Here is a 27992-nt window from a genome sequence, read left to right as displayed (position 1 = left end):
AAATAGCAGTAAAACGTTTAATGCCTGTAATTTATTGTATACATACTCTGCAAAATTTATATGCATTTGGTGTGTGCTAAAGTATACACTTCCTTGACAGCACCAGAGAGCAGGTAAGCTATGTACGAGTTTTTAACCTGATTTTGTCACATTGTGTAAAAAGACACTGTGCACACATGATATCCCCAAAGGAAAAAAAATCATTGGCTAAAACTAGAAGCACCCTTATTTACACACTAACACTTTAATATTGCATCACACCCACTCACCAAAATAAATAGAAGTACATTCACCACAATTTAAACACCAGTCTCTCCATATATTTATTTTCTGACAAGTTTTGGTCTCCAGAAATATGCTATATCTAGAAATATGTATCAGCTACTAGATTATGTTACAAAATGCAAAAAAAAATAGAAAATTAGTTTTCCTGGACAATATTTTGGGCTTTACACAAAAATAAATCCAGATTTCCATAGAGATCTCATATACTTCTTGAAAGATTTTTATTTTAAAGCACAGCACAGAGTTGCACACTAAGGCTTCCTGTGATATGCAAAACCCTGGCCTCCAAAAGACATTGCTGTAAAGTGAAATACAGCTCAAGTGTAAATACAAGACATTTTCAAAAAGTAGTCATCAATAGAAAGTGCCCTTCATTTGATTTAGCATTAGCAGTAAAGAAGTAGCTACCTTAATTGTGCAATCAAAGCCAGACCTGGAAGGGTTTTATGAAAAGTACGTCATTTCACACTCTCAAGTTTAAGGATATAGAATCTGAGATAGCAGAAACCAACCTTTTTATCCTCCTACATTCATTATTTTTTGACACAATTTAGTAAAAAGGCACATTGTCAAACAGTGAATTAAAAATCTAAAAACCAAACCAGAATTTCCTTAAATACAATTAAATTAGCTGAACATCCAATCCTGATAAACCAATGTAAGCATTCTTCCAGTTTTTCTTCACCTCAAATTCAGATGCACTTTGGAAGTACTGAAATACTGTCATTAGATGAATTAATCTGGCAAACAGTAAACAGGTTTTTGGATACAAGGTCAGGAATTTAAAAACTAGTTTAGTTCCTTCCTAGCTGACATACAAATATGCAACAAATATGCAAGCACATTAAAAGCCAAACATTTGTACAAAATAGGAAACCCATCAGCATTCCATGTCAATTATGAGAAAGTACTTCTTGACTGTAAAATTACAAATGTGTCCTTGAATAATTTTTCATATGAAATAGACAAAACTTAAGCAATGATCACTGTGTGAAGAAAGTTATACAGTGTCTTAGGGAGGCTAGCAGAGTACATTCCAGTCACCATCTAAATGACAAAGTGCTTTACAGATTAAGAAGTTTAACTGATCTTGCATGGTTAAATAATTGGAAAGTGGTGAAATAATCAGGTTTTACTGAACCTGTACTTGTCTGAAATGCAGATTTCTTTCCCAACTGAACCAATTCCAACTTAATATATTTCTTTTGTTTCATAAGAGATTTTTTTCTCCCCAACCAGGCAGGAAGTTGCTCACAGATGATATAGCTGTCTGGGTTGATGGACCTCGAGTCTTTCTCCAGCTAAAAAGAATAAAAAAGTACAAACCCAGAACTTGATCATGGTCCCAAAGTCCACTGTCCTGAATGGGTAATTCTAGAAACCAGGAAATCTCCAACAGGAAATCTGAGATGGTCCCAATGCAGCAGAGAATATAACACACTTCTAGACAGTGAGGCTACATGGTCTCAAGTCCATACACTGAGAAACAGTTTTTGTTAGTTAACAGAGAAAGTCAGAACAACAATGGTATCCTCACCTGGGCTCCATGGTAGCCAATACTGAGACAGTCTAGAGAATCTGTACCAGTAACTTACATCAGTATTTTGCTGAGGCAGTGAAATGGTACACCATTGACAGAAAACATCTTAAAAAGGCAAAGCTGTTTTTTCTTACATTAAGAACCAGATGTTTAAACTTCAGCAGCTTCCAAGACTGTTCCTTACAGGTTGCTATCTGAACTGCTTCTTAGAAGCAGCACTGTTAAAGAGTAGCCCCAGTAGGAAAGGTTCCTTTGTTGTTTTTCCACAAAGTAATTTTTCCTTTTCCCCCACACCCAACTGATGCCCAAAGCTCTCTTTCTACTTTTTAACCTATTCCTAGCATTAAAACATAATGGCCTGAAGCAGCTGAAGGCAGATGCTGCCAATGGAGTCCTGGAGCTCGAAGCAAAGCTGAGTAGTGACACTGGTGAGACTTGAAGGGCAACTTGGGGAAAACCAATAGATGCAACACCAGATTTGAGCTTAAGGTCTCTGCAACTCCTGTCGACTTACATGAATCCTGTGCTGATTGTAAACAAATTCAGTTACTGAAACAAACAGTCTTTAAATGCATAGTTAGAAATAATGTGCAAATATGGGCATTAAGGTAAGTAACTGAACTAAGTCTCCTGCTATACATATTATTTTAGGTTTTTGGCTTGCTGAAATCAATCACAAGTATTAACTAGTTAACATTATGTTAATACTGAAAAGCTGCAAATGCATTCTAACAGAACTTAATTCTGATGTTCTTTCTGAACAGTCAAACTAATTAGATAAATGAGTGCTTCACATTTTAAATAATTTAACCATCGGATGTTTAATGCAAGAAAAAACACAGTTTGTAAAGCAGCAGAAGCTGTTAAATAAATCTGAAAATTTACAGGGCAGGAGAAGAATTCCCAAGCATATGCTTGAGCCCAAAAGCACAGGTTACATACAAACACTAGAAATTTCTGTTTCCAGGGTGTGTGTTTCTCATACTGAATTAGACTGGCACTGGAATTCCAGACACAGCAAAAGCCAACATAATTTTTTGGCCATATCCATCACTGCACAGTTTGCAAACGACATGCACTTTTCTGTTTAGAAATAAAGAGGTTCAAATTATTTTTATGGGTCCTCAAATCTAAAGATCTGCAGCACTTTATTGCCTTAAGCACCTGTGGGCTGTGGCTGAATTTACACCCAAGCTACTGCTGTACAGAAGATGACATTTTAACACTTTGAGGCTCAGGTTGGGAAACAGGGCAGGATATAGAGCAATCTCTCCAAGTCTCAAGAAATATCAGGGAACAAGAATGCTATTTCTTACTTTCAAGTGAATGCAAAATTGGTTTACTGGTACATGGCCCACGCAGTTCCAAGTCAGTGCATAGCTAGTCAATATTTCTGCTGGCATCTTGAACTGGTTAAATCAATGGAAACATCTATTAATTTTATTCCATTTAATATGCATTAGTGCATTAATTTCTTCATAAAAAAACAACCCTGGCAAGTATTAAAAATAAATATCTTATTTAGGTCAAGCTAAAGCCTTGCTTTTCAGTACTTTAATCCCTTTAAATATTCTTTTGCCCTCTAACAAGCAAATGGAAACTGAAGTAGAATAAGAGATGTATGGAGGCAGAGGGGAGCAGAAACATGAACAAAGTGAACACCGTAAGTCAGTTAACGTGTCCTCAGCTTCTTGGACTGTCTCTTGCGTTTCAGTTCTTCTTCTTCCCGCCTCAGCTCTTCCAAGTCTTCCTGAACACCGAGTCTCAAGCTGCCAAACAAGATTAAATCCTTTACACTGCTACTCAAGACTTGAGGTTTTGCTTCTACACACCCAAAAAACAATGCTGAAAGTACTACAGCTAATATGAAGAATGTCATATCAGCTCTTCTTTAATTACAGAATGAATGCAGATTTAAGAAATCAACATTTTTTAAAAAATCCTAAGTATTTAAAATCAATTATTTCAAGGGAAAAAGATAGTTTAAATTTCTGTCAAAAAATAAAGATTATATAAAAAAATTAATACATTTAATATATAAGGTCTTTTTTTCTCCCAAAAAGCAGCTACTGAAACACATCCACTGAAAAAGTAAAATTTAATTTAACTCAAGTTTCTCATCTCCACTTCCTTTATGCAACGTGTAGTTAAAAAGTGAGTCAGGAATTCAACTCTGCAAAACCTCACTCCAAGATGTCAACAGAGAGTTTAGTTAACAGCAATATCACTTTAAAGTTCCTTGTATTTCTCCTAACTCCACTTAACAGACTATAGCTTTCCATGGGCTGCAGATATTCCTCAGGAGCCAAGAAGAATAAAAACATTGACTTAAAACTTCAAAGATGCAAGCTTCTAATGTTCAAGGCACCTTCTGAATAGAAACTTCAGTAGAACCAAAGAATTTGGTGACTCCATGCATTCCAATATTAGCATTTTCTATAGAAAACCCTTATAGCTTTCACAAACACTCATTTAAAAACAAAGAATCAGCTTATCTCATAAGAATTCTGCAAGCCCAAAGGCCAAAACCAACATGAAAATATCATCTTCATAATTTAAATCAGTGACTATATAATCTTGTCAGCATACTTTTTATACTTCTATAGAAACAGACACACACACATATAGATTAAAAAAATACCATTTCCAGACCTCAAACTAGCAGAATATTGTAATGGTTGGGACCAAATAAAGAATTTGGAATTTGAAATGAAATGTATAATTTAAAATTATTTTTGAAATTAATTAGTTTTGATTTTTATTAGTTCTTAACAAGCAAGGTTTGTTATAGATAAGGACATACACAACTTAGTTTATCCACCACCATCTTTTACTTAAGCTTTCTTACAAAAAATTGTAAGGCTTGCTGTTAAAAGCAGAGTTGATATTTGCTAGCTTAGCCCTATGACTTCAGCAAACAAACTTTGCAATTTGTATCCAAGTTGAAATCCATGCCTACCTCCTAGCTTCTTCTTTCTGTTGCTCTCTCCAGCTGCTCTCCATATAACGTAAGGCATAATCACTTTCATCTTTGTACCTGAAAATTAAATATCAGTTTGTAGCACATTAAAAAAATAGGGAATGAATTAATATCCCCTTCTTAGAAAGAATAATTACTTGTTCTACTGCTTGTTCTGCAGTATCTTAAAATTGTTACTTCTCTTACCTTTTCCGGTCATAGCCAAATATTTCCCGAATGTGTTTTGATATTTCTTCTTGAGGTTCCCCTTCATCTTCAATGAAGTCATCCATTTCAGAGTCATATTCATCATCATCATCATCATCTTCTATTTGTCTCTTGTAACTAATAGGTGGTCTTCCAAGACCTAAATGACAGGAGAGGATAAAATCATTAACTAATAACATGAACACAATTTTAATTTAACAGTACTTCTCCTTGCTATACCTTGGGCGTAGCCATTTTCTGGGCTTCACAGTGGAAAACTTCTGCCTCAAGTTAACCAGCATTTCTTAGAAATTCAGCAAGAAAGAATACTTCCTGAGTTGTGCTAGAGAAGATTACCTATCAGGATCAGCAAGGGCATCCTGAGGAAACCACTCAGCAGATATCTGTTCTTTGCTCAGGGCTTTCCAGGCACTTATTCACTACACTCCACACTGCTTGCTCCTGATCAGAAATGAATTTTTAGAACAGCTTGCCACTGCTAAGATAAATCTGCCAAAACACTGAAATGTAAAACCTGTGAGTGATTTTTCATCTCGCCCTTCAAGCATCTGTTATTTAGGACACAACAAAGTTTTATAGACCAAATATTAAGCAATGCTGGAAGGAAACCCTTCAGTTCTTTTCCTTCTAACAGCGTTCATATACCAGTATCCATCACAGGCTGCTTAGTTTTCTTTCATGTGATACTTCACACCCCCTGTATTTCAAAAATTACAAGCATAGGTAAAAATAAGTAAAATAAATTAAAAGCTGCTATGTTTAATTTTGCTTCAATTAAACTGTTTTTCTCTGAGTTTCACTTGGGTTTTTTCCAATTCTTCTCCCCACTGGGGGACAGGGCATGCAAGCAGCTGCTCAGTACTTAGTTGTCCATTGGAGTTAAACCACAACAGTGAAAAAATGCTTTGTTCTATAAATGCATACCTTGTGGATGAAGCACAGGTCTATGCCCTGGAAAAGGTCTCATTCCATTCATCTGTCCGTTGCTAGGTCTTGTGACGAGGTTTTTAGAAGAAATGGTTTCTGACACGACAGTACACTTGGGTTTCACAGCTGTGCCCGGGCCGCTGCCTGGTCGCGCAGATCCTGCGCTTGTGCTGATGCCCGGCCTCCCTGGGCCAGTGCCCAAGCTGCTGCCTGGTCGCTTGGCTCCTGTGCTTGGACTGATTCCTGGCCTTCCTGGTCCTGTTCCCAGGCTGCTGCCTGGTCGCCCTGGTCCTATGTTTGTGCTGCTGCCCGGCCTTCCCGGTCCGGTGCCCAAGCTGCCGCCCGGTCGCTTCAGTCCCACGCCTGAGCTGCCGCCCGGTCGCCCGGGTCCCGTGCTCGAGCTGCCCGTCGGCCTTCCCGGTCCCACGCCTGAGCCACCTCCCGGTCGCCCAGGTCCTGTGGCTGAGCTGCTGCCAGGCCTGCCAGGTCCTGTGCTGGAGTTGCTGCCAGGCCTGCCAGGTCCTGTGGCTGAGCTGCTGCCAGGCCTGCCAGGTCCTGAGCTTAAACCACTTCCTGGCCTTCCCGGTCCCACACCAGAACTGCTGCTTGATCGTCCCGGTCCTGCACTTGAACCACCACCGGGATGTCCAGGTCCTCCTTTCCCTAAGCTGCTGCCGGATCGTTTTGCATTGGAGTTTATTCCATGTTGAAGAGCTGCAGGTTTTCCTGGTTTTGCATGGTCAGACTTTTTCAGGCTGGATTCTTTCACAGAGGGCATTCTCTGAGCCCCATTGGCTGTGGGTTTTGAGGGTGGCACCTGAGAGCCTGAGCCAGACTTTCTAATACCATTGACAGGCATTTTATTATGACTGCTACCAGTAGAGCTTTTTAAGGAACCATTTTGTGAGGTTTTTTCCATTTGATCAAGTCTGGAAGAAGATGACCGTGGGTGTTTTTCAGTCAATGCTGGTGCTTTGGATTTCTTATCAATACTACCCAGAGAAAGCGACAGACTGCTTTTAGATGTGGAATGTTTATCTACAGAGCTTTTATTTAGTTTTGTGTTTACAGATGATTTTTGAGAAGACAGTTTTTTTGAAGAACTGGATATCCCTGTAGGCTTAATCTCCTTCTCACTTTTCTTATGCATTTCTACTTTTTTGTTTTTGCGTCCCAAAAACTCCCTCTCTCTCAATTCTTCTGCGGTCCTGGGCCTCTCTTCTACCTTTTTCACTGGTTTTATTTCCACTGGTTCATGTTGTTTCTTTTCAGCAAGCCTCAAGAGCTCTGCAAAGTTCAGAGGTGCTGGTGCACTTTTGGGAGGTGCCTTTGGTTTCACTGCAGCTTTGGATGGTTTCTCTTCATATTCTTCTTGCTCATGCTCAGATTCCGTCTGACTGTATTCAAGTTGCTCAGTTTCATCTTCTGTTGCATACTCAGCCTCTGAGGCCTGAGCAACATTCTCACCAGACCTCCTCTTTTTAGGCTTCTCTTCAACAGGAACACCATTATAGCCATAAAAATTATCCTTTGTTCGTGAGGCCATAGCTCTTGCTTTTCTGTCATGTTTCAGTTCAATACGCCTCGCCAAGAGCTGCTCTTTCTTCCTTTTTTCTTCCAGTGCTGCAAGAAAACCAGGAGAAAGTAATGCAAAAAGCACTACTTTTTATGTCAATATTTTCCAAACTAACAAACCACTTAGGACAGTAACTTCAGGATATCTGGCTGATAGCTATCCAAAATAGACAAGAAAGTGACCCCAGGTCTGCCAACACCCTCCTGTGTCAGCTGCTCCAGCAAAGGCAAGCAATTGAGTGAAATGCTGCTCTAACAAAACCCACTAAGGCCTTCTGAGGGAAGCAGCTTTCCAGGATGCTATGAAAATTGTGGAGAACCTTTGTATAAGGAGGTACAGCAGTTATGGGATCTCTGTGTAGCGGAGGGAGTTCTGAGTCTGAGCAAAAGAATCTTGAGACTATACAGAACTTACAATCAAATGCTTAAGGGAAGTTGAGGAATATGAGAGAATAAGAGTATTGGGAGGATAATAACTGGAAAATAGCCAAAGGGTGTGTCTGTGTAGAGGGATATAAGGGAGACACAGAAGCAGCTGAATGCAGATAAACAAGCAGCTGGTCATTACACAAATGTGATAGAGCCCTGTGCCCTATCTCCACAGTCTGTCCTATATCTTTACTGTTCTGGCTTAGCTGTTTTCTGCATAAGTATGCTCTCTATCTTGTGTCTGTGACCTGCTGACAAGAGTCAGGATGAACTAGCTGGTGAATGAGACCTCTAAATACCAAACACTAGACACACCAAGGAGTAGGGGCTAAATACCAAAAAAAAGATTCAGAAAATGAAAATTCCTAGAAAACGAATCAGGCTACTCATATTTTGGGCCCCTATAAAGGTACCATTCCTTGTCTGTGTTATTCTATTGTCAAGGGCTGTGACAGCACAGAGTGTACCAGCATGCCCCATGTGGAATTTGTGCTTAGTCTTGCTTCTGGACCTGGCAGCAGGATTAAGGAGCAGTCATGACTGGCCCAGGAGAGGAAGAATAACCTGGGCCATCCAGTCCATCAGATTTGGTTACCTTTAACAAAACATTAACATCAGAAGCAATGCAGCACTGGTTTATTCCATAGACTATTTAAAGAAAATATAAAAGTGGAGAAATCATGTCTCAGAGACTCTTTAAAATTCACTGTATTGAAACACTAGGTTAAGACAGAATAATGGCAACTCTTCCCTTTTTTTACACAGATGAACTTTTCAAATCTAAACTAATGAAAGTTGAGATAGTTTTTTGCTCTTCACCTTAACTGCTTTCTCAATCTCCAGCCATAAATCCTAATGTAGCTGAAAAATGTTTTAACCCCTTAGGAAAGCAAGTAAACATCCCCAGCCCTTACTTAGCTCTAGCTTTCTCTCAGGATCAGGTCTATGCATAAATTCCTGAAACACATGTGCAGCTGTATTTGCAAGAAATTTGAGTAAGGTGACAAATAGCAAAGAATAATTTAAAGTCTCCCCTAGGAGATATTTTGTACTTTTACCTTTTTTTCTCTTTTCTTCTTCTTGCCGTCTGAGAAACGCTTGCACTGCTGCAGACTCTACACCCTTGACTTTGGGAACTTTTTTGGGAGGACCAACAGCCAAACTGTACCTTTTCTGCAAAGAACAAAGAAATATGTCAGAAGAGTTAAAAAATGTAAAATATCAGTCTTAAAGACTGAGGAGTTGCATAACAGTCCTTGACTTAAGCACAGAGTAAACAATGAATTCCCACTGAAACTGAGGGTTGTGCTGGATACATTTGACTCACAGTTGTACTTTCAGGCTGAGCAACCAGCCCCAAGTCCTCGGGAGAAACTTGCAAGCTAGAAAGTGCCTGGTCCAAGCGAGTAGATGTGTCTTGAAAAGTTTTTTTTTCTTCATAACCATCAGAAGAGCAAGATAATCAAAGTCCAGAACAAGATATCAGCACTAAAATAAGGACATTTGTCTTGTCTATACCATTGGCCAGCAGCCAACGACTTCACCCTATAAATATGAGCTCAAATCAGGATGACCCTGATTTGAGCTCTGCCTGAACTGCAGCTTAACTGGATGCCAGGTGACCCCTGAGCAGGGATGCCTCTCAGGGTTAGAAATTCCTTACCTGAAACTAAGAGATCCTTCCTTACCCAAGGTGGAAAGATTCCTTACTCGTGACAGATCCTCAGTAGGTGACAGAGGATGTTGCATTAGTATTATCAAACATTACTAATCCATCCACCCCAAATTATTACAAACACCGTATGGACAATTCCATTATATATATACCACTGACCAAGCCTGAGACTAGGAATGGATCCAGCCACTCCAAACTGAGTTTAGAAAGCAAGGAGTCCACTCAGAACCTTGTGTCTCAACAGGACTGTGCTTCTTGCTCTTTGCATTACCAGTCCCTGAGAATTATTCTAAATGAGCTCATAAATGAATGAATTTGAACTCAAACTTATTTTTTGTATGTTTCTTCCATTAATTAAATACTAAAATGAATCTTGCGTTAAACTTATTAAACCTTGTCAAACCCCTGTTGAACTTTGTTAAATTCCAGTGAATTGTCAAATCATTATTTTATCTCAAAACACATTGCTGCCTATCTTTTGAGCAAGATACATTCACAAGGATACACCCACAATATGTGGATATATCCACAAAAGGGCTCACTCAGCTTTTGGAAGGAATGAACAGGAAACCAGAAGACAGGTAGGGAAACAAAACTAGTGAAATGAACTGGACTAATAAGAAATGCAATGGCTGCATTAGTAATGGAATAAAAGTATTTCAGTTCAGCCTTAGTCTCTGACCAAAAGCAAACTACAGCCCAAGCTGCCAGAGTCAATTCAATTCCAGACTGCCGGTTTACAGCTCCATTTTCACCTTGCTTGTAGACACTCATTTCAGTTTCAGGTTACCTAATTCACCAAAAATAGATAAATCAACTCAAAAAATTAAATTACTCCAAAAGCTGGAATGGACTTCACCAGCATAATAAATAGGCTGACGTAAAACTAACAATACTGATTTTGGTTCCTGCTGGCAGTCACCTTAAACACAATACTGCTGTACATCAAGGAGTTAGTGACCCACACACCAGCTGACCTGAAACTCTACTTATCACCTGAGATCAGTGTGACCTCAGCACTAACTGTGAGAGAATACACAGCCCCCACCTGGCACCCGGCAATTACAGCACTTGCACTTGGTGTAATTTGCCAGGAGAAGAGAAGGCTCCAGGGAGATCTTGTTGCAGCCTTTCAGTACTGAAAGGGAGCTTATAAGAAAGATGGGGACAGTTTTAAGCAGAGACAGTAGCAATAGGACAGGGGATATTGGTTTTAAACTAAAATAGGGTAGATTCTGACTAGAAGTTTGAGAGGAACAGTGAAACACTGGCTCAGATTGCCAGGAGAGGCTGTAGACACCCCCATCCCTGGAAACATTCAAGGTCAGGTTGGACAGGGCTCTGGGTGTCCTGATCTCTTTAAAGGTGTCCCTGCCCATTGCAGGGGAGTTGGACTGAATCACCATTAGTGGTTCCTAGTCTATGATTCTATATCTCGTTATATCCTGAGGTGAAGCTGCATGTTTTCATGTAACATCCTTTTCCTTGGCAGAGGAAATGATAAATTGTGCTATTAACTTCCCAGGACACTCTGCAAAAGCTCTAAAGCCTACAACACTGATTACATGCACCACAGACAGGATTTGCACAGCTTGCCATGCTTAAAAGTCTGTCCAGAGTTGTTCAACCTGGGGTTCTGGCAACTGAACAGACAAAGTTATCTATGCTACCCCCTTTTTGGCTTCTCTTATATCCAATAAAAGTTACTGAAACCAATGTTAGGTGCCCAAGTGCCTCTTACTGGGTTCTATAACAACCACTTGCACTAGTGTGCTGCACCTGTTCAGACATTGCCTTTCAATCTTGGATTACTTTAATTACTAACATGCAAAGCCATAAATTAGCTTGAATGTACATGCACTAAGAAGCAAGCATTTCTAAGCTGCATCCAAAAGAAATCTGGTTTACTCCATTTGAACTGGAACAGACAGAGGCAAAGCAATCCACACATTATCAGTCAAAATTCTGTCAGAAACAGGTTGAAGTAAATTAGTACCTTAGAAATTATTTGCAGTACTTTGTAGCATGCTCATCTTAATATAATGATGTCTCTGTAAATTATCTTACAAGGTTAAACATGTCATGTTTTGCCATTGGTAACCTAATTTGGCAAAGCTTCATTTAATTATTCCATTTCAACTGTGACCTCAGTTTTGAAAATTCTGTTTTAAAAACTGTGTAGTACTCAAGCATCTTTTCCAGCCTAAATGATCTTGTGCCTAAGGAGCACCTTTGGAAAATGCTAAAGAGCAGCGACAAACGTAGACTGATCTATTCTGTTAGGAAACCTTATAAAGAATTAAAGTGATGGGGAAGCAGTTTTCAGGCTTTGTTTTGCTGCACTGTGACCAACAGCAGAAGCAGGATTGTAAAGTAGATGGACAGACAAGTTTATTTCTGACTGCTGTTAACATGACAAATCATGCAAAATTTAAATTAAAATTACCAATCGGTAGCATTTCTTAATATTGACTAACAACTGAAAACACAGCAAAACAATTCATAAATGAATACCCATTTTCTGCACTATTGCTGACACAAGCCTTGCTCACTTTCATTCAGTAACAGCATAAAACAACCTGCTGAACTGTAGTCCTTCTAAAAGCACTGAACCATACACTCATTCTGCAAACACTAATAAAGTGTTTTATATGCAGTGCAAATGAATATGCATCAGACTGCAGGTAAAGCAGGCCAAATAAGCCAGCACACGTCACTATACCATCCAAACAGCAGCTGCACTATTCTGGCTTTTAATAACTGAGTTGGTTAAATCAACAGAGGAATAGAAATGTTTAGCCTTTAGGAAAGAGCAGGTCATGCTGTTCCCAGAACACTGCACTCCTCAAGCTGTAAACAGTGACTATTTGCTCTGAAGTCACTGACTTCCTTCAAAACGTGGCACATGATCCTGACAGAGTTGTAGCTACTTTGATGTCAGCATTCAAGTACCAAATCTTGGACTACAAAATAGAATTTATAAAATAATTGCAGACTTTCTGGCACCCAAATGAAGCCCCAAGGGGCCTAGACCAAACACCAGTGCCAGCCAGAAGTAGCAGTAGTAGTATTGCCTTTAACAATGGTCAATATTTACACAGGTGGCAATACAAGATCAATGCAAGTGATCAATTCTGCCAAACCCAATTCTCACGTAGAGCACCTGAGCAGCTCAGTTACTGAAATGGGCTTGCACATGCAGTGCAAAGACAATTCCTCTTGCGTTATCCACTGCAGGCAACTTGCAGGGGCTCCCACAGGCTGGGGAGATTTTTATTTGCTTGTTTTTCACTGGCATGTTACAACACTTTGCCTGTTCTTCACAGATCATTTCTTCCTTATCTTCCAAGACATGTAACTTTCTCCAATGGGAAGTCCTCGTTTCCCCCCAAATATTCTTCAGGGTTGTCTTAAGTTGCAATGCAAGATGTAACCAGAACTATGTACTCTATCACCATCTGTTGAAACCAGTGTTCTTTATCTCTTCCACGACCCATCCTCCATCAGGGAGATATCTGCTGTAAATGGGCCGCTGAGTCTCACTGCATGAATGATAAAATTACATCAGCCCATTGTGAGATGTTCCACCCAGGGGGAGGAACCAAGCATTCCTACCAGGATAAAAATGTGAGAATTGGTACACCAGGGGAGCCTTTTCCCACTAAATTCTCAAAGGAAGACCAGGCCCATCTACACCACCACTGCACCTTCAAAGAAAAACTACATCCTTCTGTAGGATCATTGCTTCAACAGAACCACATCTGTCACTGCAGGAGGGCTGCAGCCACCATCTAATCAGACTGCTACCAACACCCTGACCCACAGGGTGTCAGGTTGTATTCTGACTCTGCCAGTGTTTTTTGTATTACTGAATTTTTATTTTAATTTTCCTAGTAAATAATTGTTATTCCTATTCCTGTATCTTGGCCTAAGAGTCCCTTAATTTCAAAGTAATAATTCAGAGGGAGGGGGTTTACATTTTCCATTTCAAGAAAGGCTGCTGCCTTCCTCAGTAGACACCCGTCTTTTTAAAATCAAGACAAGGGTATTATTTTCTGAGAACATCGGGAATGGTTCATCCACCACACACATCCTTGTTTGTGTCAATGCAAGTCCCTCAAAAGACAGCTTTCCACATTGTAAGTGGCCATTTGTGTTCACTGCCCAGGGGCCTCTGCCCTTCATTCTGAACTGGTATTTCCAAAGCTTCAGCAGCTGACTCTGCAGTGAGACTGTCTCAGAACACACACATGGTGATTTCGCAACTGCTGCTTTCAATTCCTGGTTGTGACAAAGTAAATAGCAGGTAACAAGCATGTTTAAATTTGCTTCATTTCAGGTTCCAACAACTCCTACCAAGAGAAAGATAAAACGCTCAGCTTATCCACTCACACTGTTCTCCTCTCCCAAAACCAATTCAACAGGTTCATACGTTTTATTCCTAAAAAAGCAAAAATTATTTTCTTCCAATTTTGCAACTGCTGCCACAACTGCCAAGCAGAACCCTTAGCTGAAAAAAGATTTGCAATTTCTTCTATAAAAAGTCACTTCACACTGAAAAAAACCCCCAAAACCAACCCATAATTTATGTTTTCCTTTCTCTAGTGGTATTGTGGTCCCTATTTTCGTCTGCTTTATCCAAAAAAAAAAAAAAAAAAAGACCACTGATAGGAAAAGCTGGAAATTTTACTAGTCAGCATTTAAACCTCGACAGTCTGGAGCTTTACTATCAGGACAGTCAAGCTGAGAGCAAAAGCCCTCCCCAGCCCTGCCAACATTTCACATTGTGTATCTTGCAGTTCCCTCCTGTGGAGGCTGATGCAATCCAAATAATTTTAGCCCCGTTTTGAGGCCAGTTTTAAGCACACAATAAATGCACACACATCAATCGATGCGAGTCTGGTCCTACAGCAGCAATCTGCACTTCACAGCCATTCCCATTATTCCTCATGCTGGGCTTCTCTTGCCTGCGGGCAATCGCTCGATAATTTGTAGATTAGAATTCGATGGGCAGGCTCTGTAACTCAAGGTCCTCTGAACAAACTCCGGGATTCTGTTAGTGTTTCACTTCACAAACACTGAATTCCTCCTGGCTACTTGTATCTGTCAGCCTCGCTGGGGGTGGCTTTGTATCAGTCCAACTTCAGGGAGACCTCACAAGTGCTGACGTGGAGGAAGAGCTCTTTCAGTTTTGCGTGGCCTCTCTGTGGTTAAATTGTATCGCATTCTGTAAATTCTGTACACCAAAGTTTCACCCTCAGTCAAAGGAATCGGGAGCAATATGAGATGCTTACATTGTCATTAATAATTTATTAGAAACTAAGGTGAAATAAAAGAATGACTTGGTCCCAACTGTCCTCAGGGCTTTCTCTTTTTTTTTAAAAGCTGCAATAAAATTTCATATTTTAAAGAATAGCTACAATAAAAAATATCTGAAAGTGCTTTGTCATGTCATGTGAAACACGTGGCATAACACAGTATACCAATTTCACCAAAAAGAGTGACACCATCTATTTAAACCTCCCCTAAAGTCAACATTACATCTCCTGTTATCACGTGTAGTCAAAGCAAGACCACACTGACAATCTGATGAACTGCTAACACAGGTAACAAGGTACAGCAATGAAACCCCTAAGGAATATTAGATGATAAAACCCAGGGCTCTACTCAGCAACTGCTGTGCAGATGATTAGCAGCACATCATTAATAGCTTAGGCAGTAGTTCATATATGTTCTGTCTTATTTAGAAACAAAACCTCATGCAACTAACAAGGGCACCAAAAGGCTGATTTCAGCAATGCTCCTTTTGAATCCGGATTTCCATAGGGAGATGAACAAGCAGATTCATTTCTACAGGGACATGATGTAATATCTGCTTTATCCAGGCCTCTCTTTTACAATACAAGGCCACATGATTTCTTACAGTTTTTATGTAGTTTCCACTCCGAACTAAACACGACCTGTTATAGCGTGTATATATATTTATATATACTTTGAACGTACACTACTTGTTCATGTCACTGGTTTCCATTACAAAGGGCATGGATCATTTAGTTAGGTGCACTGTAAACTTTAAAACAAACTTCTCAGAGAAATTCAGAGGATATGCTTGTTAATGCAGGAACTAACATTTCTGGAAACCTGGTAATTTTATATACCAGTAAATGTGTAATTAGTTCTACATGGCGTTTTTAATAAAAGTATTTAAAAATAATTACATTCTTCTTATATAAACACATTTAATATACTAGCTTTAACACAGTGGAGTTGTTTAGATGTCCAGTGATTGTAAAATCTCCATGGGCTCTCTTTTAAAGCCTAGCAGCTGCAAACAGCTTCAAGCAGTGCCAAGTGCAGCTCTGCTTTTGCTCAGAGGCTGGGGCCAACTTCAGAGTTAAAAGCTGCACCACTAATGTGCTAAACCAAACTCTTTCAACTATGGATTCAATTGGACTCTCACTCCATGAGTTAATCAGGAATTAGCAAATCCTAACACTGCCTTTACTAAAAAGAGTAGCTAAACCTTCATTCATTGCACAAGAAGTGGAATCCCCTCCCTCCACCATCACAATAGAGATTATGGCAGATATTTTATCAATTCATCATAATGGATTAAAATTTGTGACAAAAAAAAGTAGTAGTCACACAGTAAAGCTGCATGGGGAAACTGAGTCTGTAAAGAGAAGCTTTAAGCTTCTAAAATAATAATTATAATAACACAGTAGCAACTTAGTGAAACTGCTTAAGACCAATCAAATGGGCATTTAAATACCCTAAAATATTTCTGTGTTTGTTATTTTATAATTTTTGTTATGAACCATATTCCCATATAGGGTCAGCGACAAAATAAACATGCCTAAATATAAAGAAGTTGATTTTATAAGATATTAAACCCACAATGGAATCTGATTAATTTCACTTCTACCATATGGTCGGTACATACTATCAACTGATCACGCTATTAGTGAACATTACCAAAGTTTTACTAATGATAAAGACACAGAGGTATTCACTAGTTCTGACACAACCAAAATGAAGACACTGTACACTTGAGAGTATGGGTTTTTTTCTGGTTTTCCCACAGTTTTTGCTAAAAACAATTACCCCTCCTTTACACTGGCTTTAAGCAAACTAATCACAGAAACAGAACTCTGGCAACTCTGTTGAAGAGCAAACAGCGTCTCCCTAGCTGACGTCTACCAAGGAGAAAACATTATTTATATTCACGCATGACTTATAATTTGTGTCCTCCCGGAGGAATGAAGCCCAGGATATGAATGTATGAACAGGCCACGTGCCCTTCCTGCTGCCAGACTTCATCCAGGCAAGTCAGTGGGTCCTTGCACACGGAATCCACATGTTACTGATAGCTCGAACTAAACACAAACTGCTGAATGCAGCCCTCTGAACAATGTTGTTAACAATACACCAAAAGCCTGCCGCCAGCCCTCCCCACAGCGCTGTTACACCTCATTCCCTCGCGGCGCACACCGAGACCTCAGACAACGCAGCCCATTCACCCAAACTTGTCACTTTGTCTCCGACCCGCACTTGAGACGTGGCAGACTCGCGTTTTCAGGGCGAACAAAAGGACTGAGCCGGCTTTCGGGCACTGCCTGTCCCCGCCCCGCGGCTCCGCTGCCGGCAGGGATGTCGGCACTGCCGGGCCAGGAGGGCGAGCCCGCTCCCGGCCCGGGGGTGCCGGCACCTGTTGACAGAAGGGGCCCCGCTCGCCCCCTCCCCGCACACAGACGCTCTCCCAGCCCCCAGGAGCCAGCAGCCCCGGCTGGCGAGGCGAAAGGCCCGGCAGAGACAGCGGCGGGCGCTGCCCGGGCAGGGGCCGAGGCGGGAGGGGCTCCCGCGGCCGCGGGGCCCTCCCCGGGCCCGACCGACCGCCACCGCGCCCCCCGGCCGCCCCGAGCTCACCGGCACCGCGTTCAGCCCCTGCTGCTCCGAGGCCATCACGAGAATGTTGTGGAAATCCATGGCCGGGCCGGAACACGGGGGGCTGCGGCAGCCGCCCCGCTCGCACTGCCCGCCGCCCCCCGCCCCTCGGCCCCGCTCGCTTCCGCCCGCTGCCGCCTACCCTTTATATAAGCTCGCCTGGCGCCGGCGTCACTTCCCCTGTGGCGGAGCCTCGCCACGGGAAACGGGGCTGGACGAGGGGCGGGAGCGGCGAGATGCGGCTCGGGAGCCCCGCGGTACGGCGGGGCCCGGAGCGGCGGCGGGGGCGGCCTTATGAGACCCCGGGCAGCCCCCGCCCGGCCCGGCCCCGCCCGGCGCTTCTCGCCGCCCCCCGCCCACAGCCGGCCCTGGGGCCGGGGATTGCCTCGGCTGCGCCCCCGGAACGCCTCAGAGAGAGGCTGAGTGACGGGACAAGGAGTGATGGCCTCAAACTGACGGGGAGTAGGCTTAGATTAGGTGTCGCGAAGAAGTTCTGTGCTGTGAGGGTGGTGAGGCACCGGGACCGCTTGCCCAGAGAAGTTGTGGGTTCCCCATCCCGGGAAGTGGTCAAGGAGTGGTTGGATGGGGTTTGACACAACCTGCTCGAGTGAAAGGTGTCCCTGCCCGCAACAGGGAGGTCAGAACTAGATGGTCTTTAAGGTCCCTTCCAACCCAATCCATTCTATGATTCTGTGATTACCACCCCCAACCTCGGCATGGGGATGTGTCAATAAAACATCAAAAACTTGTACTTTCTTCTTTTTTTTCCAATAGCAACACTTCATTTTTTTTTTTTTTCAGTGACAGTGAGAATTGTGGTGGTTTGAAAGGAAAAAGCCTTTGGGGGCAATGGCCAGTAGCTCCAAGCACACCCTGACACCTGCCCCTGTCCCTCCTGCATTCCCAGCTGCCAGCTTGTCCCCGAGTGGCCACCAGCTAGGCAGAAATCCTGTAACAAAGGAAGAATATGGATTAAGTTTCCTCAGCAATCTTTCTTGGCTTGTCAAGGCTTCAGAGTTGGTGCTTGGCTTGTAAGTGTATCACAGTGCTCTCCCAGCTGCAGGAATACTGCTGGATAAACAGGGCTCCCAGGAGCAATGCTGACCAGCAGAGTGGCCAAACAAAATGCTCTGTGTGTGTGTATGTTTAAATATTTTTCTAAGTCTGACAAACCAGAAAATTGTGCAAGAACACCAGCTGACTGAAGATTTCCCTTGCATTGATTGCTAGGTCATTTCCTGGATCTGTTATCTGAGATCCATCTGGCAAAAATTCCTCTATTCACACTGCTTCTCCTAGAAACATGGGCACTGAAAGAAAGCTTTTTTCTCTTCATTTAAACCTTCTTTAGCATAAATTCTTTAACACTGCGAGTACTTGACAACTTTCACTCTCAGTTCCTCCAGTTCCTTCCTGCCTTTTCCAGTTTCCCATTGCCTCTCCAGTGCCCTCGCTTTTTTGTTGTATCTGATATTCCCTTCTGAGCATAGTTACAAGTCACATTGCAGCCTGGTGTAAAGATGCCCAGTGAGGCCTTAGCTGATGGGAGGGACAGAGCAATTTATCTGAGCCAGGCACTGCACCAGTTAGTTTGCAGGGCCTTTGTAGTTCTTGAGCACAGGAGATCCAAATTGTTCCTTTAATGCTTGCTCTGGTGTCTCTGCATGGCATCAGTCCGTGCAGGGTGGACAGTCCTCCTGACCTACCACTGCTTTTTCTTGAGACAGTCCTGATTCAACCCCTTCTCCTGTAAGAACTTAATCCCTCTCTCTTTTCCCCTTTTTATTCTCATCTCCATTTACTGACGTTTTACTTCTGACTCAGACCTGATCACCTCTTCTGGTTCCTGCCCTCTTTGTATTATGATTTTCTTATTTTAAGACTTTCTAGTGTGGCTCTCTTCACAGGAAGTTAGTGCTTCATCAATTTTCGTCCCATTTTTGGCATTGTGTTTCCCTCTGTGCTACTGTCTATAAGGTTGTGATGCTATTTTCTGGCAGTCTTATCTGCTACCTCATCACTGCTGTGGTGCTTTCATCAGAATTTCCCTGCTCCAGCTTGAATTTCTGGTATCTCCACTGTGCCCTTCCTTGAGAGGCTTTTAGTATGACTCAGGTTCCTGTGTGACAGCAGTACTGACAGAGCAATGATTGCTCTTTGACTTTTGTGCGTGCTCTCTTTGGTCCACGTTAGAGTTGGCAGGAACACTTGGCTAAATGCAGACTTCATTCTGCTGACTGTGATCCTCCAGATGAGTGGAGGAAAAATCTCTCCCTGCACTACAAGAGGAGTTACAAGCAGTCCAGGGAATGGCATTGCAGCTGCAGTCTGTTGCATGTCACTCTTTGGAAACCCCGAGCCACAGCTGTTGGCTTTTCCTGTAAATGACAATACTGTGACATCACATCCCTCAGCAGAGGGGATTTACCTCCGTGTTTCTCCAGTGGGAGGAACAATAGCACTGTGTAAATGTGTGCTGTGGACATTTTATGGGGCAGTAGCAAGCCATGCTGAGCTGTGCTGGGATTCCCAGACTGCCCCTGTGGCATTTAAACCCAGCTCTAGCACAAGTTACACGTCAGCACAGTGCCTTGATGTGGCCCAGCCTCTTCTTCTGGCAGACATCCTGCAACAAATGGGAACCTCCGTGCTGCGTATGCCTGCACCTCTGTCCTCCACTCGCTTCCCAAATTATCTTCACTCTTCACAATCTCTGCACACGTTTACAATGTGATGAACTGATCCAGACTAGGCTTGCCAGGACTCCCAAGCCCAGCTAGTTAGCAGCAAGGGAAGAAACAACTTTGTGCCTTTAAGGAAAACTGATGTTTCTATAAAATACAAATCAGGATAGAAAATGCTTCTTTCCCATTTTGTAACTCTCTGTTCTGTCTGATTCTGTGCATGTTTGACATCACCCTAGCTTTGAAAGAATTGCAAAAGTCTGAGAATTTAAGCCTACATCTTCCAGAAAACCAATACAACGCCTCTCAGATCCCCCATCTCTCTTCTCAAACCTCTGATTTGTGCTGCTGAAAAAGTTCAGACAATTTGTTCTTTTTGTGTGTTCATTTTTTAAGCAAGAACTTGGATATGTTTTATTTTTCTTAAATACCTTCACTTTTAGACATTACTTGTGACTAGAACTGTTTAGAAAAGACTTAGACAATATTAGACCATATTCCACCAGAAAGTGTCTGCAAGTTTTTAATCAGCTGTGCTCAACAATAGCTCAGCCCCAGCCATGCACACTTCAGGCATGTGACTAATCCTATTAACTTGAATTGAAGTGTATTAAAGTGTTTAAAGGATTAGAATCTTAAATACAGTCTATCTACAGAGGTCAAATATCAAAGGCTGTTGAGAGCCTGAGTTTTAGCATTTTCTGAATGAGTGAATGAGTAATATTTGCGTGAGGTCTCCTTTCCCCTTTTCACGCAGCATTCTTTCTGCTGTAGAGTTAAATGGGTGTTCCAATATGGCATTTATTAACTAGGCTGAATCATCCTGATGTCCAACAGTCAGGTCTCCAGATTATCAACTGGTTAGACATTAGCAGGGCTGCCATATATGCTCTAAAGAAGTTTAGGACTTGGAGAACATGGATTTGAACAAATCAAGTTTGCATAGCGTAGTGCCAGCCTACTTTATGGCTACTTCTGATTTGAATTATTAACCACTAAGACTTTTTCCTTAGCATATATTAAACAGAAATGGAAAGGAAGAGCCTTGGGATGATAATTAGCTGGTCTTGACAGTGTATAACTTAGACATCTAACTTAGATGTATAAATTATGGTCTTTGGCTCCAAACAGGAATATCGGAAAAACAGGGACAGAAATTGCCTGCTTCCTCCCACCCAAAAAGCAGGATCAATTGCATTAGGTAATTTCTGACAGACACTTGTTCAATTTTCATTTAAAACCCAGAAACCAAGGCTGGCATTCCCTATATTATTCTCTCATTCTTTTTTCATCTACACCTTGAGAAAGCGGTTTCTTACATCTAACCCAGATCTCTGTTGCCCACCGAGCCTTTACAGCTGATGAGAAGACTTTATTGTCCTCTTCCTTAGACATAAGCACAGATATTTAGGGCCCTCCTACCGTGTCTCCCCTTTCTCTGGGATAAACCACTCCAATTCCTCCAATGCTTCCTCATAAAACCTCTGACTCTCTATCCCAAGCAGAATACAATACCCCGACTGAAGGTTTTCTAGCCCCAAGCATGACAGTAGAATGCCTTCATTTGCCTGGCAAACAATATTCCTTTTTATGTAGCTCCCAGTGCTATTTGCCCTTTTTGCGGTGGCCTGGCTGGTTCCTGTTGGGTTTGTGATCCATGCTAACCACCATGACAGGTTACACAGCGATGCTATCAGACCAGTAAGTCCACAGCCTGCATTTCTGATGTTGGTAGTTCTGCAGACAGTGAAAGCACATCCTTTGAATGATTTCCTTTCCCCCTGCTGTAATTTGCCAAGCGTGTTGAGATCCTAGCCCTGTCCTCTAACACTTCCTGCCCCTCCCAGCCAGTGGCAACAACTAAATAATTATTGAATAATTAAATGGCAACAACGTTGTTTGCTCTGCCATTTAATTATTAAATAAAAATATCAGGTTTGTGCTACTCCTGCAGAATTCTGCTTGCGTGTCCAGCCAAGTTAGCAACATAGTAATTTTAAATATTTCAGTCCAGTTTGCAGCCAGTTCTGTACTCATCCATTTGTGTTTTTCTGGACTTGTTTGTGAGATGGATGGCCATGTTAGAGAGTCCTTCTAAAACCAAGAGCTGGAAATGAGCCTGCTTGACATAATTTATTCTAGGCAAAATAAACATAGAAATTTCTTTTCTAGGTACTTAAATGTGTCAGTGGAGGCAGAGGTTTAACTCCAGCACCTCATTATTTAATGACTCAGCAGGTCACAAAACAGGTACAGCTTCTTAACACAGGAATGCAAGCTAGAGAGAACTTGAATTCCTGTGCACGTGATCAAAAATTGTTTTCATCTAAAATATATGTATTTCAAAACCAGAACCATCACAAAATATCACTTTTACATTGCTGTGCACTGGGGACAGAAACAAACTGTCAACAAACTTCCCTAGTAATGAAAAGTGATTTCAAGTAACTTTCTTGGGTTCTTCTAGGACAATTTTCAGCTTCATGCTTTAAACAAAGGCAATGAAACTTTTTAGTCCAGGGATAAGTGTGAACAAACAGGTTGCATCCCACCAAGCAGTTGCCTGTGTCACACTGTGACTGCCTGTGAGCACTCAGCATACCCCAAGGATAAAGGGTGTCATGAGAGTGAAGAAACAAGCCCTGTGGACCACCCATCAAATCAGGACTCTACTAATGAAAATACTGACTTCTTCATCATCAAAAAATCCCCACATGAACAAAAAAAAAGTAGATCTGGCAGAAAGTGAGGATTATGATACTGAATAACACCAGCTGCTGAAATAGCTTTATTTGCAAAGCATTCTCCCAATCAGAGAAGAAAGAAGATTAAGAAAGGGTAAAAAACCAAACCAAAACCACCACCACCACCACCAAAACCCCCCAAAACAACAAAACAAAACAAAACAAAACAAACAAAAACCCCCAAAACCCCAAACCAAAAGCAAAAGAACCCAAAACCAACCAAACCAAAAAAAAAAAAACCACCCAAAAAACCCCTCACAATAACAAAAATGCCAAAACCCCAAATCAATTAATTGCTTAACTTATTCAATATTTAAGTTAACAAAAGTATCTTTAAAGCGCCTATTGTAAAAAATCCCAAAAGATAAGTGTATGGGAAATAGACAAAAATAACCCCTCTGTAATATGTGTTCATGATGTTGTATGAGAACTAACTCCTTTCCAAAGATGCTAAAAAGAAGGCAATGGAAAAAAAAAAATCACCATTGCAGAAAAGTGGAAAAACACTGAAAAGCAGGCATGTGCCCAGATATTACAGAGTTAATAAGAAAGCAAACAACACATGTAAGAGACTGCAGAGCAGCAAGGGCTTTCCTCTGTGACGGGATGAGGCTGATTTTGGCTTACGGGAGAAACATGAGGCATCGGGAAGAGCATCCCAGATGCGAACAGGACTGAGACAGCGGCCTCAGTTCCAACAGGTGCATCCTTCAGAGCGGGCAAGCGCTCTGCCCTGGAAACTGCCCTGAACCCATCGCCCTGTCTGCGCTGCATCCGAGCTCCCGGCTCACAGACCAGCTGCAGGGGAAGCTCTGACAAATGGGTGTCGCGGGAGCACGGAAAGCCACAGTCAGCGCCGCTGGCTGTCACACACCCAGACAGAGCCGTGCGTACAGGCTGGCGGTGCAGTGCTTCGGCAAGGTGTCCCCCTCTGTCCCCGTCTCACGTGGCAGCCAGCACTGCCATAAGGATGCGCTGCCGGCTGCTCATCCACACGCCAGCTCACAGAAGCGGCAGAGGAATAAACCGGAGATCAGAACTGAAACCAAGGCTGGGAGTGACGCAGTTGCAGCGGGAAGCGAGGGCTCCGTCCCGCGGGAGCCGCGGGTGGGCACGGGCGGCTCCGGCCCCTCCTCGGCGCTCCCTGGCCGGGCTGGGGACAGCAGGTGGCGGTCGCGTCCTTGGCACGGCCAAACTGCGCCGGGATGCTGCACAAAGGCGTGTTCACAGCAGCATCTGTGACCCTCTGCTGGTGCCAGCCGTGGCTGTTCACGGTGGCCGCTCCGCAGCCACTTCCGAAGAGCGCTGAAAGGCTCCGCAGAGCCCCCCCCCCCGCAGCATTCCAGGAGGAGAGCTTCCCACAGAACGCTGCTGAGAGACAAGTAAACAACAAAAAGAGCATCTCAAAGGTTTATCTATTTTATTCGAAGCTCTTCATAATCATACGTGCCTGCAAAGCTGAGAAATGTGTTTGCCACATGCAGTTGCAGATGGTTGTGGCATGTGAAGCAGATCAAGTGGATGGCACATTTTCTCATATTGCTTGGAAGCCAAAATATCTTCTTTTCAAATGCACAGAGAATTATTTGGATTTATTTCCCAAATGAGAGCCTCATTTAAGGATCTACTTCATTTTTGGGGAAGGGCTATGTAATTTTTGAAAGTTAGGCTCCTAGATGTTTTTACAGAACTCTACTATATTACACATGTAAATAAAAATGTAGAAAGCTGCCAAATTAAAGCAACATAAAATGAGGTGTTTCTTGAAATTGTGTTAACCTACTTATTGCACCTCTTCATCTCATCCTCTCCCTGCCTTGAAGAAACTCATGCCCTCATCACCAAATACCCCATCCTCCAAGACTGACAAATCTGATCTCCTTCATGTATTATAAAGGAAAGAGCTCCAGAATCAAGGGCACAAAAACCCCTTCACCTCCACTGGAAATCAGTGTTATCCTGAGTGTTTTCTTTGGTCATATTCATCAACAGCAGATAGAAGGGGAAGTCCATTTTATTTTAATGTGATTTCACAACTAACTTTCTCTCATAAAGTTTCTTCTCCTTCTTTCACATGTATGAGAATGGAGATGATTGCAGCCATGCAACCTCCATGGTGCAAGTCAGAAACAGAAAGATGTGCAAACACTTTGGAAAGGAGATATGATCAAATAAAATGAAATTGAAAATAACTCAAAAAACCCAGAAAATTGGGACATTTAGTGACTACAAGAAAATGGACCGGGATTACATGAGGTGCAATGCCAAGGATCAAAAGATGCCAAAACTAGGCTCTCTGATGCTGCAAAAGCAGGGTAAAAATCAAGGAGGAAGACACAACATTGAGGGGAAGATATGAGTGAGATGGCATAGATACTTTAAAAAAAAATCTTGGCCAAAGTAAAAGCCATCAAAAGGCATGGGATGCCATGAAGTGCAGGGACAGGGACCAAAGCTTGCCAAAATTGATCCCCATTTCTTCACTGAAGTCCTGGAAACAGAAAAGAAGGAATTACAAACACTCTGGAAAGGAGATATGATCCTTTCATATCTCCTTTTTTCCTTCAATTGCATTTCCATATTGCAAAGGAAATGCAATTGAAGGAAAAAAAAGAAAATTGGGAAATTTAGTGACTACAAGAAAATGGATCAGGATTATATGAGGTGCAGTGCAAAGGGCCAAAACACGCCAAAACTAAGCTTAGAGATTATGCAAAAGCAGGGGGAAAAATCAAGGAAGAAGACACAACTTTGAGGGATAGATATGAGAGATATGGCATGGATACCGAAAAAAGAAAAATTAAGAAATCGTGGCCATGAAGTGCTGGGACATGGACAGAAGCTTGCTCAAAGTGACCCCCAGTGAAATTGTAACATTTTGTTTCCCTTCCCGAAAGGAAATAATACTTCCTTTTCATTTCCTTAATTTGCCAAGGCAGTCCCAGCACAGGCAGTGCCTTCAATTACTGTGTCCAGCTCCTGAACTTGGCACACCAACCTGGATACTGATAACAGGGTCCACCAACTCTCCCAAACCAATCCAGTTAATGAATCAGGGCCAGGAGGCCCCCAGGAGTAGCAGGATAACCAGTGACAAGGCTTGACACAAAGCTCCATGGTCCACTCAGGAGATGGGGCTGAGGGCAAACCTTTGGCACAAGTCAGGGGTTCACCTGGGAGCCATGGCTAGACACATGCTAGCTCCAGGATGGATGTAGGAGTCAGGACTGGGAAAAAAACTGCCTCCAGCATAAGTCTACAATCTACCCAGGAGGCAGCTCTTGGTTTTCCATCTCCTGGCGCCTTCAGAAGCTCCACATGCCATTCCTTTGCTCCTTCATGGGTTTCCTAAGGATTTCACACTTTTACACCGCCATTCACACCCCATTCGTACCGAGCTAATGTTTTCATGTCAAATCCCTATGGCTGTAGTGCCAAGCCAGAGGATTCTTTACCTGGCCAGGTTGTAAATAATTCAGTGCAAACTGCTTCAGTCCTGATCAGGAAGGTCACCAAAAGCTGGTGCAGACTGAAAGCAGCAGTGTAAGATGCTACCTGTGGGAAACAGATTTTAGCAAACAAGCTGCTGCCTCCTACGTGAGCTCTGTGTTTTGAGTGTAGCCCCCATATTGAGCACTTCACAGCAGCATAATCTCACACACAATCTTCTCAGCAAGGTTCTCTGCAGGCCTGAGCTGTATTTACCATGCAGTTAGCATAGTCACACATCGAGAGTGTTATATTTGAACCCATAAAATAGATTCCTGATTATCATCTCCTGGTAAGTCTGACTTTGTGCAGTGTGCTGAGTCTCAGTGCAGGGATTGTGAACTTGGAAATAAAGAACATAAGGTCATTTGAAGCAAAATAGGTTCAGTTAAGCAAATACAAGGGTATTTTCATTCCAATACACTCTCAGCAAATTATTTGGTTTCATAAATTTAAGCTTTTATGCATTTTCTTGTTAGCTAAACTTATTTAACCTCTATTCTGCAGATATATGTCAGATTTTCTAGAACGAGGTTGTAATTTGTGGAGCATATTGTATAATTTGGTATAACTTTGAGAAATAAAAACATGTGGCATTGTAATTAATGATATTATAATTTCTGACTTTCCTTCAAAAAACTATCTTATTAACAGTGCTACATTGAAATAGACCACCATTTTATCCCTGGCACATAAGTATAAGGGAAAAGCAATCCATTTTGTCAGAGCATACCTTGGTAAATCTAATTCCATTCCACTAAATGAACAGTGCAAAGAGGATTGGAACTTACCAGGAAGCACTGAACGAAAGGTCAGATTTCTAGCAAGCATAAATCAACATTCTTGCACGGCTTAAGTGGATTTGTGCCCATATATACTAGTCAAGAATCTGGCTCATTAACGACTGGATGAATTACAAATAGAGCATCAAGCAGGAGTTTGAGTCTTAACACCTATTTCCTTGACTTGTTAGCTTAAATCAGATTCTAAATATTCTGAAGACTTTTTGTTCACTGTAGCTGAGGAGCAAGCTAGTGTGGAATTTGGTTAAATTCCCTCTCTTGAAAGCCATCTTTTCAAGCAAGGTCTCTGCAGTGCTTCTAAACAGCTTGAGCACAATGAAATATTGCCAGCTTTTTCAATCCACACATTTCAGATTTTGAAATGTAGCCTTTAGGACAACTTAAATAACACAAAATCAGTTGACTGACTGCCCAAGGTTGCGATGATTGGTGATGCTCAGCGGGAGATGATTTGGTGTTGCAGACTCACTCCCTTTTGAAGCTCTCTGCTCCAGGTAGTGCTCTGTGAATGTTTAAAGAGCTGCAGCACACAGGAATTGAGCAGAGGAGGAGTACAGGGAGGAGCAAGCCCATGCCAGGATTTGTGCAGAATTGCAGAAGACTGAAAAATCATCTCAGAGGGTTTACATTCGACATGGCTGTACCAAGCTTTTCTTGGATAAGGCATCCCACAAGAATTTCTGGATGGCCTAAGCCAGCACAGCTGCTGG

General features: G+C 42.2%; 1 protein-coding gene across 2 annotated transcripts; it reads right to left on the bottom strand.

Moving 5' to 3' along the window:
- Positions 1-3: 3 nt before the first annotated feature.
- On the bottom strand, positions 4-17850 carry SPTY2D1 (SPT2 chromatin protein domain containing 1). 2 transcript variants are annotated; one of them, XM_064425310.1, is made up of 6 exons: positions 17705-17850; positions 9002-9116; positions 5937-7562; positions 4992-5151; positions 4785-4862; positions 4-3594 (listed from the first exon to the last, which is right to left on the bottom strand). In XM_064425310.1, exons 3-6 carry the CDS (start codon positions 7483-7485, stop codon positions 3498-3500), a joined length of 1884 nt encoding a protein of 627 aa, XP_064281380.1. In that variant the 5' UTR covers positions 7486-7562; positions 9002-9116; positions 17705-17850; the 3' UTR covers positions 4-3497. The 2 variants fall into 2 exon arrangements, with proteins under 2 accessions (XP_064281380.1, XP_064281379.1); XM_064425309.1 differs by lacking the exon at positions 17705-17850 and adding an exon at positions 17545-17688.
- Positions 17851-27992: the final 10142 nt, after the last annotated feature.

This window comes from Passer domesticus, chromosome 6 (assembly GCF_036417665.1).
Source record: "Passer domesticus isolate bPasDom1 chromosome 6, bPasDom1.hap1, whole genome shotgun sequence".
Lineage (NCBI taxonomy): Eukaryota > Metazoa > Chordata > Aves > Passeriformes > Passeridae > Passer > Passer domesticus.
Note: the sequence above shows the minus strand (reverse complement) of the source record. Positions and strands in the feature narration are given on the sequence as shown.

Bases quoted from the DNA above. Each gene is read 5' to 3' on its own strand.
- SPTY2D1 (XM_064425309.1), bottom strand. From the start codon at position 17,604: ATGGATTTCCACAACATTCTCGTGATGGCCTCGGAGCAGCAGGGGCTG. The intron at 7,563-9,001 runs GTAAAAGTACAA...GTTTTCTTGCAG, and splicing joins AGAAGAAAAGAGAAAAAAAG to CACTGGAAGAAAAAAGGAAG. The intron at 4,863-4,991 runs GTAAGAGAAGTA...TTTAATTTTCAG, and splicing joins TTTGGCTATGACCGGAAAAG to GTACAAAGATGAAAGTGATT.